At 36.3% G+C, this 11,100-nt stretch overlaps 1 protein-coding gene across 1 annotated transcript; it reads right to left on the bottom strand.

Annotated features, from left to right (window-relative positions):
* Positions 1–3,372: 3,372 nt before the first annotated feature.
* On the bottom strand, positions 3,373–11,046 carry LOC105982519 (chromosome unknown open reading frame, human C2orf47). Its single transcript, XM_013012163.1, has 5 exons — positions 10,591–11,046; positions 7,491–7,562; positions 7,014–7,140; positions 5,423–5,570; positions 3,373–3,760 (listed from the first exon to the last, which is right to left on the bottom strand). The coding sequence occupies exons 1-5, from the start codon at positions 11,038–11,040 to the stop codon at positions 3,682–3,684; spliced, it is 876 nt and encodes a 291-aa protein (XP_012867617.1). The 5' UTR covers positions 11,041–11,046; the 3' UTR covers positions 3,373–3,681.
* Positions 11,047–11,100: the final 54 nt, after the last annotated feature.

The raw sequence follows: 11,100 nt of genomic DNA, 5'->3' as shown, positions 1-11,100 counted from the left end.
TTTTGTGATGAAAATGAGAGTATTAGTAAAAAAAAATACTGGTACCAATAAAGCCAATGAACTAAAGCAGTTTAAAGCATTATATCCCTTGGTAACTATACTAAGGTTCTGTAGGCTTTCAGCTTTAGGAGATGCTGATAAAAAACACAAGTAGCTCTTTGAACCAATTTTGTAATTATTGTATAAATCTAAAATTATCTCAAAATTCAAAGTTAAAGAATTGTGTTTCCCCAAAGTCCCTAAGGAAACTATAGGAAACTTCAGTGGTTTTGAGAGGGCACAAATATGTCACAAACTAGAAATGTATTATGAACTTAGTTATCATGATCCTTACAGACATTCTTTTACTCTTAGTGTACATTCTTCAAAATACACCTATGCCTCAAACTTGGAACCAGTCAGTTAGTGGTTGGAGGCCTTTGTGTTTTGGCAGCTACATGTTTAGTATCTGGGGACAATTTATCACAGCAAGTATACCTTCAGGTTGTTGATGTTTTATTGCTTGTATTTATTGAATTTGCATTTTTGTTGTTATCTTTGTGTTATTCCATACCTTCTTTTCACAACCATGCAGCAATAGCTTCAGAGACTTGTAGGGATATAAAATTTGAGACAGTAATGTTAATGAATTATGTCAGAATTGCTAACACAAATGTAAACTGAGAAGAGCGGTCCATTAAAAGGAAAAATTGCAAGAAATATGTACTATTGAAAAGCTGAGTTTAAATGATTTGTTGCATTCATATATTGTCTGAGATAAAACTGTAAAAAGTAGCTTCAGTAACTATGTTATTTTCTTTAATGACATTCCCACAGAATGTTTCAGGATATATTTAGTAAGCTGAGGGTATGGATAAAAAAAAAATTACAACCACGGACTCTGTGTCCAGAAACCTAGACTAAATGCTAAAGAGTTGTGTAAATTTGTAAAATAAATTCTAAAAGTTTTAATTTGCTCACAAAACACAACAAAAACCAACCAGTTCTACACCCATGAGCTGGAAAACAGTGAGTTAATATATTCTATTAATGTGAGGGTGATTCCTTATCAAATTGTGTGCCTCAAATATGTGCAGTGTGTATGTCTATGTGTCCATTAAGTTGTTGGAAGAAATAAGGAAATAAAAATATCTCCAGAAAAAATCTTTTGTGATACATCTTAAAATTTACATTAAGTGGTAATTTACTCGCCCTTTTTCTTCTTTTTGGTGGCAACTGGGAATTGAACCCAGGACTTCATGATTGCTAAGCTAGCACTCTATTACCTGAGCCAAATCTCTAGTCCAACTGACTACATTTATGTTTTTAGTAATATATGTAGTATATTATCCACTTCATCTAAGATGTACCTCATCTAAGATTAGATGAAATTGCATTAAGATTATTTGATTTTACATGGACTAGATTAGCTTTTTTATAATTTATAAAAATAGAAGCATTTCAGCTATTCTGCTACTTTTCTGCAAAACATCTTTTTGCTACTTTAGGCCTAATTTACATACAACACAAAATAACATAACAAAATGCTATTTGTTAAGTCCACAAAATGATGTCACAATTGTATAGCATATAACCACCACTGACCAAGGTATGTACCATTTCTTATTCCTAAAACCTCATTTGTACATGTTGAAAAGCAAATCTTCCTACTTCACACCCATCCTCCCCCACCTTTCCTTCTACTCATTTTGTCATAATAAGACTAGTTTTAACTTTTTCTAAAATTTTGCAGAACTATAATTGTAGTGAAATATGTAGTCTTTTGTCTGGCTTTGCCATTCACTTGCAGACTTTTTCATCTACTGAAAACTCTTAGGGCTTTCCAGTTAAGAAAAATGCTGGGGCTGGGAAGGTGGCTCAGTGGTAGAGCGCTTGCCTTGCATGCTTGAGGCCCTGGGTTCGATTCCCCAGCACCACATAAGCAAAAAGAAAAAAGCCAGAAGTGGCGCTGTGGCTCAGGTGGTAGAGCGCTAGCCTTGAGCTGAAGAGCCTAGGGACAGTGCCCAGGCCCAGAGTTCAGGCCCACTATCGGACGCCCACCCCCCCCCCAAAAAAAGAAAAATGCTGAATGTACGTACACTCTGTAGTCTGTACATCATCATGTGCTGGATCCTACCATACGTACACATTTAACTGTATGTATAATGGAAGAATTTTGGATCCCTACCAGAGTTGTAGGAAAATTCCAGTTGCCTTTATCTTTACCAACACTTGGAATTGGCACCAGCAAAAACTAGTATATCAATTGTATGTCCTCCAAGGCTTTGTGTGTTGAAATCTAATCTTCATTATGAGATGAGGGTAGGAACCTATAGTGTATCTGAAATTATGGCCATGGATAAAGTCATTAGGGTTGAGTCCCTGTAATTAAATCCTGATAGCTTTGTTTTCTTCTTTTACTGGTATTTCAAAGAGCAATTTTATCAAGTTCTAGTTCAACAATTTCTTTCATGGTTCAACTCTGTCCATCTTAAGATGACAAAGAATTTCTCCTGCTTCTTTCTAGAATTTCTAGCTTTAGCTTTTGTTTAAATATATGATCCATTTCATATTCTAAATTTTTATGGTGTGAGAAAAGAGATGAAATTAATTTCCTGCATAAAGTTAAAAGTTGTTTTAAAAAAAATAAAGACTACTTTTTTCCTCATTGAATCTTTGTTCCTTCATCAAAAATCAGTTGCCTACATCTTCATGGATAGATTGTGAACTCCATCCTCTCTATACTGGTCTTTAGCAAGTCTCATGAAACATGTCTCTTAGTAACAAACTCTTATTTCTGACCATCTGTCACTTTCAGTTAAGAGAATTGTTGAAGGTAGAATTCTAAGTCAACAAGTTGCGTATTTTTTCCTTCTGTATTTTAAGATATCATGCCAGGTTCTCTTATTTGCTATTTGAGAAAATGGGAGTCATTTATCTTGGTTCCTCTGCATGGAATGCTTGTTTTTATTTCAGCTGCTTTTACAATTTGTCTGATTCCAGCAATTTCATTATGAATTTTCATTGTTGAATTTTGTGAATCTGTGAGGTTACAATTTTCATTAATTAGAGAAAATTCTGGCCATTAAAAAAAAACTTATTTGCTTCCTTATTTCAAGTTTTAGAACTCAAAATACAAGTATGTTATCTTCTTGTAGGAACTGAGACATTGTTGCTTTGGGATTTTGAAAGTTATTTTTCCCTTATTCGTGTTCACTAATCTTTAGTGTTGCAGAGACAAATCTATGATTATTCCATACATTACTTCTAGCTAGTAACAAACAAATGCCAAGCTGTTATGTGTTTTAAAAATAAATTTACCTATTCTTAGATTAATTGCATAAATGTGTTGGCCATGATAAAATTTAAGGACTATTAATTTAGAAATATACAAATAGTTTCAGTATTTTATGATGTCTATCAACTTAGTTTGTATGTAAACATAAAACACCGAAGAAGACAATAAATATGACACCAATGTGTTGATGGTTTTTTTTTTTAATTTGACCTCTTTTAAAAAACACTAATGATCTGTGGAAAATGCATTATTGTAATGTGCCAATGTACTACAAGGAGTAATTCAAAATAATACAAAAGTAATCCACAGACTTGATTAATCGAAGATCAAATAATCCAAAGTTTTTCTTTAGTTTTTCACAGCAACTACTCAAAGTCCAGAAGCTGATTTTCTTCCAAGAAAGATTATTCTAGTAACTTTGAATGTTCAATCCGTGCAATGGTCCAATCAGGCTTTACTCCTTGTGTAAATTCCCTCTGAAATCTAGGAAAGATATTATAAAAGTATAAATCTTACAATAGCTGAAATACTTCTTCAATAACTATATAATTGCAAATGTGTATTACAAGCTGCCTTTAACAAGAAGCCAGTTTAACATTAATGGTAAATAAAAAGTAAAGTTTAACCTGCCAATTGAATCACAAAAACTGTACCACAAAAACTGAAGTACAGTTCCAACTAAAGTAAGCACTAAAGTAAGATGGTGATTTACTTTCAACATCTGCCAGCTCTGGGAAGAAGCTAGGATATTATTCTACTTATACTAGCTAAACATATGTCTAGTACAAACAGAAATAAACTAGATTCTGGTGGTGCAAAAAGTACTTCAAATTAAAAAAAAAATATATATATATATACACACACACACCATAGGAAAAGCTGTTTCTCAAGTAACATTGCTATAGTTACCAATTAGGAATAAATAAATGAAGTTTGGTTTATATGCTACTAAATCAATCTTCAATATATGAGTGTTCTTGAGCTTCTTATTAGAAATCTCAGGGAAAACAAAAGTTTAGTATTGATGATAGGGATCCTTAAAAATGTCTTTAAAAAGAGAAAAATCAGTAGATTTACGTAAATATATAGAATATTCTGGATAATAAGCATGTAAAAAACACTTCGAGAAGTTAAAAATAAAGACATATGTAATTCAAATATAACTTAGTGAAACAATGCATTTTCTTTCTTTGAACATATTCAGAATTTATTCATTATTTGAAATCAAATTTGTATAACTTGGGCAAAACAACAACAGCATTGTCTTTAAAGTATTAACTATGCCTCTATTGATTTGTCCTAGTCATTTGCTGTTCCAAATTTTATTAGTACAAAACATAATAAAATGTCTTTAAAATATTTTGCTAATTTCCTACTGAAAGTATTCCCTTAAGAGCAGAATTTCTTTGGTTTTGAATCTGTACTTAGCATAGGTGACTGATAAATGTCTAGTAGTGAAGAGTTAACATGCCAATTTTGGCTGATTTTATTTTCCAAAGGTGGCTGCAAACATCATATACACCTCATGTGTTCTTCTGTAGTTTGTCTGGCCATACCAATTGTTGCTCCAAAGAGTTGGATCTCTTCACAGCCTTTAAAGTTCACAGGTCCTGTGACTAGTGTGATAGACTATGGGAAATGCTTCTGTTTTACTTTAGGGCATAGAATCTAATCAGCTGAATACAAAATAAAACAAGAAACGTACTATAAGCCCAAATCACAAAGAGAATGATAGGTTGTGGTGATGCCAAGAAACACCAAGATGCCACACATGAGAAGGTAATTGTGGAAATGAATCCTCCTGTCATCCTAGTGGATGGCAAGTGAAATGCAGAAAAACCCACAGGTGAGCTTTCCACAGTTCTCTTCGTAGTGAAATCACAGGTAAAATAGATGTCTGTTGGAAGCCACTTGTGCTTTGTTTCATAGTAGTAAATAGCTGAAACATTAAACTCAGCAGTATTACTTCTAATTTTTAAAAAAATATTTTTATTAAAAGTATTTCACATCCAGAGTGTCTTTATGCCTTTTTTGTCTTTTCAAATGTGTCAATTTTAAAACTTCTCTTCCCCAAACTCCCTTTAGACTTTCACACTGCCTTTCACATTCCAGAGAAAGGAAAAAATGATTCATGATCACACTTACTCATAGCTTGCACTAAGAAGTTGTTTAGTTTCCACGTTCTGATCTCCCAACTTAACCTGAAATACACTGGCTCCACTTAAAGTTTCACTGGGGATTTTGGCACTCGTTAGATACCAAAAGCACATCAGGATGTTAACAAACTTCCTTCCTTAGAGAAAAACACACACACACACACACATATACAAACCACAATAATCTATTATCCATATATCCAAAACAAACCAACAATAATATACATCAAACTGCACATGCTCTGGTGAAACTAGTTTTAATAAAAATTAATAAAATAATTAAGTAATATTAATGCTCTTTACTTATAGAAAATTGTCTTAGGGTTTGTCTTTCTCCCTATATCCCACCAGAATAAAGTTACTATATTCTGAGTATATACTTCACTAAGTGTACAAGATGAATTATTCTTAATTTATAGCATTTTCTAAAATTATAATAGTTTTATGGCAGATGTCTGTTGTCAATATTAAAATGGGGGGAGGCCTGCTAAGTAATTAACGGCCTCAAAGAATAAAGGCTCTTTCTTTTCTTTCTTTTTGGGGGAGGGGTTTACAGAGCTTGTTCAGTAGGAACTCTACTACCTGAGCCATGCCTCCAGCTTCTTTGGGGGTTAATTTTCAAAGCAGGGTCTCACTTTATGCCCAGGCCATCTGGGCTGTGATCATTTCATTCCTTCTTTTCCATGTCTTAGGGATGACAGACATGTCACTTTGCCAGCTGTTGGGTATCCCCTGGAACACCACTGTGCCAGGCGGTGGTTCAGATAAAGTCTAGTAAACTTCCATGCCCAGGGTTGGTCTCAGACTGAGTTTCCTCTACCTCTACCTCTCAGCTACAATTATAGGTTTGAGCTACTGTAATGGTCTAAGCATCATCTTTTTTACCCTAACTTTTTCTACTATACTTGGCAATTATCACAATACTGTATCTAAAAATAAGTTAGTAACTACACTGCTAACATGAAATCTGGAATACCAGAGAAGAAAATATTTATCATCAAAATACCTTTATAAATATTTTGTAATGTACACAAAATTTTTCTAACTAGTAAGAGTCCTCTATCATTACTACCTTGGGAAGTATATAAATTAAGTCTAGATTTCCTGTGTGCCTGGCATATAATATATATCCAAATATGTAAAAAAATTAATCCATCAATGAACTGTCAGGACTGCTACTTGGAAAATGTACAGATTAGACAAAGAAAAGAACCAGATAAACACTAAACTTCCAACAATTTTCACTATTCCCAGTCTGGAGTTCTAAAGTTAATAGGTTTTTCCTATCAGTCTGAGACTTAAGCAGTCTCAGCCAACTTTTGATTTGCTTAACAGTTTATCCTAAATGGACCATTTTGTCAATCTAAGTAATGATTTTCTCTGCTGTGTATTAAATAGTGGTACAAAATACCTAAATAGGAAGGTATTCAAAATATTATCATATCTCAACTCTTTGAGAACAATGAACATCTGTTCATTGATATCCACTTATGCAGTCAAAACTCTACTATTTTTGGTCACTACTTCAGCTTATCTGGACAACTGTGTATCATTTAAAGTCGCTTATGCACCAGCATTACCTTTCTCATCATAGTAAATGGAAATGTCTCCTGTTGATGTATAGACAATTTCATCTATGTCAGCAGCAAGAGCATTTTTATGGTTATCAGGTAATGAGGTAACCTTTTCTTTGAGTACCTGTAACACCTAAGTTTTGAAAAAAGCAAACCATTAGTTCACAATTAAACTTTGTAAAAAAATCTTCACTGTGGAATGAATTCTTCTATTTTTTACTAATCTTCAAAAGTAAGGCATTTAATTAAAGCCATCTAAATATTCAAGTAGATACTTCCTAATAGAACATTACAAAAACAGAAACTGAAAGACACCATAATTAGTTTTTATGCCCTTCTGTAGTAGGAATGATTCCAACTTTTATATAAAGGTAGACTCTACTTTGACTGCTGGCACACACAATATTTTTAAGCATAATGTGTACCATTCTATTACAAGAGAAACATACATTTACTTTTAAGAAAAATTAGAAGCATACTTACCTCTTTGGCAACAAGTTCTTCCAAAAGATCAAATTTACACTGTGATAACAACTTGGATACATGTGCAAAAGCCTTAAAAAATAGAGTAACAATTAGCATTTCAGAGTATAATGCATATTACTATACAATCTTACATGGCTAAGTTTAACAGGTTATTCTGTAATAAAGGTGATAACTTCAAATATAAATTTAACAATGGTAGGCATGGCACCTTAAAAAGTTGGTTGACTTTTCTTAGATCGCATTCCTACATATATAGTAGGGATACAACAGCTAATTAATTATACACAACTCTCACGACCCAAGAAATGACAGTGCATGCCTCAGACCCATTGCAACAATGACACATGTACAAGACACTATGTCCAAAACTGAACTTTACAATTTAGGAGCGGGGTCGGGGTGGGGGGGTAGGGGGGGTGGTGGTGGTTGTGGAGATGGGAGGGAAAGGATGGTAGGGGAAAAACTAAGGCGGAGCCAACAATGCTTGATAAGAAATGTTCTCATTACCTTGCTTATGTGATTGTAACCGTTCTGTACAGTATTTTCACAATAAAAAACATTTAAAAACCCACCTCATATATATGTAGATGTACACATATTTTTTGTATATGTTATGTACATGTATACATATATATTCTAATAACGACAAGGTAAATAACCATTTGGCAATTATACAAGGTACTTTTTTTTTTTTTTAAGCCAGTCCTGGAGCTTGCTCAAGGCTAGTGTTCTACTACTGGAGCCACAGTGCCACTTTGGCCTTTTTTTTTTTTTTTTTCGTTTTGGTAGTTTTCTGGTTATTCAAGAGAAGAGTCTTATGGACTTTTCTGCCTGGGCTGGCTTCAAACTTCAATCCTCAGATCTCAGCCTCCTGAGAAGCTAAGATTACAGGTGTGAACCCCCAGTGCCCAGCCTACAAGCTACTTCTTAATCACATATAGCAGGTAACTTTAGACTATTTTGGGAGTGTGAGAGAGTGTGCTGGTTTGCAGCTTAAACTTTATTGATGGAGATAAGGTAGGTTTCAGAAAGTGTGAGGAAAGAGAACAAGTTTATCAACTAAAACAGTGGATCTGAAACTTGAAATAATAGTGCAATTCTTCACATTCCTAGTAATGAGAAATGAAACTTAAAATTAGGACTTTTTTCTTCCATGGGTTTTCAGTCATTAAGAGGGTCATAACAACAACAAAACTCAGGGGCATTAATCATCAAAGTCTACTTGCTGCTGATGGGTGTGTGCTGTACTATACTCCCGGGTTCAGGGAGTCTCTGTAAACTCTCTGAAGGGGTACACTTTCTTTTCACTGATTATCCTTTAAGGAATGTGGAGATGTGCAATTAAGCTTGATCAAATACTTGGCAGGAATTCCTAATATCCAACAACAAGAGGCTCTCTAGTACTTTGGAAATGTTATCCCATTTCTCATCATAATCTTAGTGGACAAATTTAATCTTACCCAACCAAATCCACTCAATTTGTTCAGGGAGGTGTTCTTCATTATATCCTTTTATGAAAACATATATGTTATTGCAGATGTTGAAGAACTGTTTTGCTTGATCTGACTGGTATGCTCAATAACTATGGGTTTAAAGAAATTATCAAATATTTTTCCATAGCTGATCCAGACATTTGATTTTGGACATCAGAATGGTTAATTGACTTAGAGCAAAAGTGAACATAAATTGGATGATGGGGTAGAAATATAGTTTGACTGCAAGGAAGGAAGTTAAAACTGTTGGCAGCTAGGATCAGAGAAATTTCAAAGGTGTTCAAACTTCCTCTGTGTGTTCAGAGGCAAAAGAATGATGGCCTGACTCCTGCTCATGACAGGAAGATGATTTTCATTCCGTACACACACATGAGCTGGTAGTTACATATGTATTATGAAGTGAAGAGACTGACATGGTCATCAGAGGACAGTAGGGTCATACCAATTTACCTCTGCATGTACAACTGACATGGAAAACTAACATACGCAGAGAGGTTTATCCCCGCATTATGCTGCTGAATTAGGCATATTAATCAAACTTGGTCTTTGCACTTTAACTTTTCAAAAAATATATAAACACATATAAAGCAGTTAAGAGTTGACTTGGAAGCAGAGTTAATACTGACATTGACTACATAAAGTTGAAAACACTCCATTTATAACTGTCAGGATTGTGATTATAAAAATAATCTCCAAGAAATTAGAAGCAAAAAGCACTAGCATGTGGTCAATACTGTGAAATGATTAGACTTATAGTATGAGTAAGAAGTTTATGTTGGTATAGATTGGGAAATAAACTATTGTTTACCAATAGTTTTGCAATATTTGGGGAAGACAAACTAAGAGAACCTGGAGAGGCTCAGATGGTCTTTTATCTAAGAAAAATACGTGTACATACAAAATCTGCAAATAATTTCAGGATTCAAAATGGCAAGGATAAAATACCAGTCATTAAGAGGGTCATAACAACAACAAAACTCAGAGGCATTAATCATCAAAGTCTACTTGCTGTTGATGGGTGTGTGCTGTACTATACTCCCGGGTTCAGGGAGTCTCTGTAAACTGTATTTCTTTTCACTGATTATCCTTTAAGGAACGTGAAGATGCGCAATTAAGCTTGATCAAATACTTGGCAGGAATTTCTAATATCCAACGACAAGAGGCTCTCCAGTACTTTGGAAATGTTATCCCATTTCTCATCATAATCTTAGCCGACAAATTTAATCTTACCCAACCAAATCCACTCAATTTGTTCAACGAATACTATGAACTGCCGACTGTGCATCCATCATTTTTTCTCTCCCATTTTGCAGATTTGGGAACTCACAGCCAGAAAGGGGGACGGGCGGGAGAGGGGAGGGGAAGGCAACCAGTTTTAAAAGTAGCAGAAACGAGTCTCTTTCCGTCTGACTCGCGTGAACAACACAATCGTGTGCTTTCACGGACCCCTCCGCTGGCCGCGACGGTGCAAACACACCCAGACTCTCGCTTTTAGAAGTGACTTGGAGGACACGGTATCTGGGGAACTGCCAGCGGTTTCTGGTGATTGAGGTCACCCCTACAACACTGGGGTCAAAACTGGTCCCCTAGGGAAGCGAACAAACCTGCTTCGCCCCCTCAGAGAACTCGGCGATGGTGAACTCCTTGTCGAAATAGGCCCAGATAAGGAAGGCGTAAATTCGAGTCCGGACCCAGTTGATGGGGTTGGAGAAGCCCAGGATGATCATCTTGGTTTTCTGGCGTGGCTGGGGCGGCTCCTCGGTGCTGTAGCTGCGCGAGGGACGAGCGGGAAAAGAGGCGAGGGCTGCGGGGAGCGCAGGGCGGCTGAGCAGCGGCCGCCGGGGGCCCCGCACGGGAGGCGCCGGGGCCGCCATCGCCCAAGCGCCGCGGGGACACGGAGCCGCTCCCGAGCCGAGGCGGCGGCGGCACAGGCAGCAAAGTCCGGCCCACGACAGTCTCACGTCGGTGCCCCCAGGAGCTCGCAGCCGCGCGGCCCCGCCAGGCAGCGAACGGGAGAACCGCGGCCGCAGAAACAGCCCGGCGGCCAGCGCCATGTTGGTGACCTTTCACCCCTCTGCTCGCTTGTGCAGTGGCGTTAGGAAGCCGGAGGGGAA

Source organism: Dipodomys ordii, unplaced genomic scaffold (genome assembly GCF_000151885.1).
Source record: "Dipodomys ordii isolate 6190 unplaced genomic scaffold, Dord_2.0 Scaffold1, whole genome shotgun sequence".
Lineage (NCBI taxonomy): Eukaryota > Metazoa > Chordata > Mammalia > Rodentia > Heteromyidae > Dipodomys > Dipodomys ordii.
This window is presented reverse-complemented; position numbering and strand designations above follow the sequence as displayed.

What these genes read in the sequence shown, in the direction of transcription:
- LOC105982519 (XM_013012163.1), bottom strand. Translation starts at nt 11,040, where the DNA reads ATGGCGCTGGCCGCCGGGCTGTTTCTGCGGCCGCGGTTCTCCCGTTCG. An exon ending in AAGAACTTGTTGCCAAAGAG is followed by an intron (nt 7,141 to 7,490) that starts GTAAGTATGCTT and finishes TTCAAAACTTAG; the next exon opens with GTGTTACAGGTACTCAAAGA. An exon ending in CTTCTTAGTGCAAGCTATGA is followed by an intron (nt 3,761 to 5,422) that starts GTAAGTGTGATC and finishes TATCTTTCCTAG; the next exon opens with ATTTCAGAGGGAATTTACAC.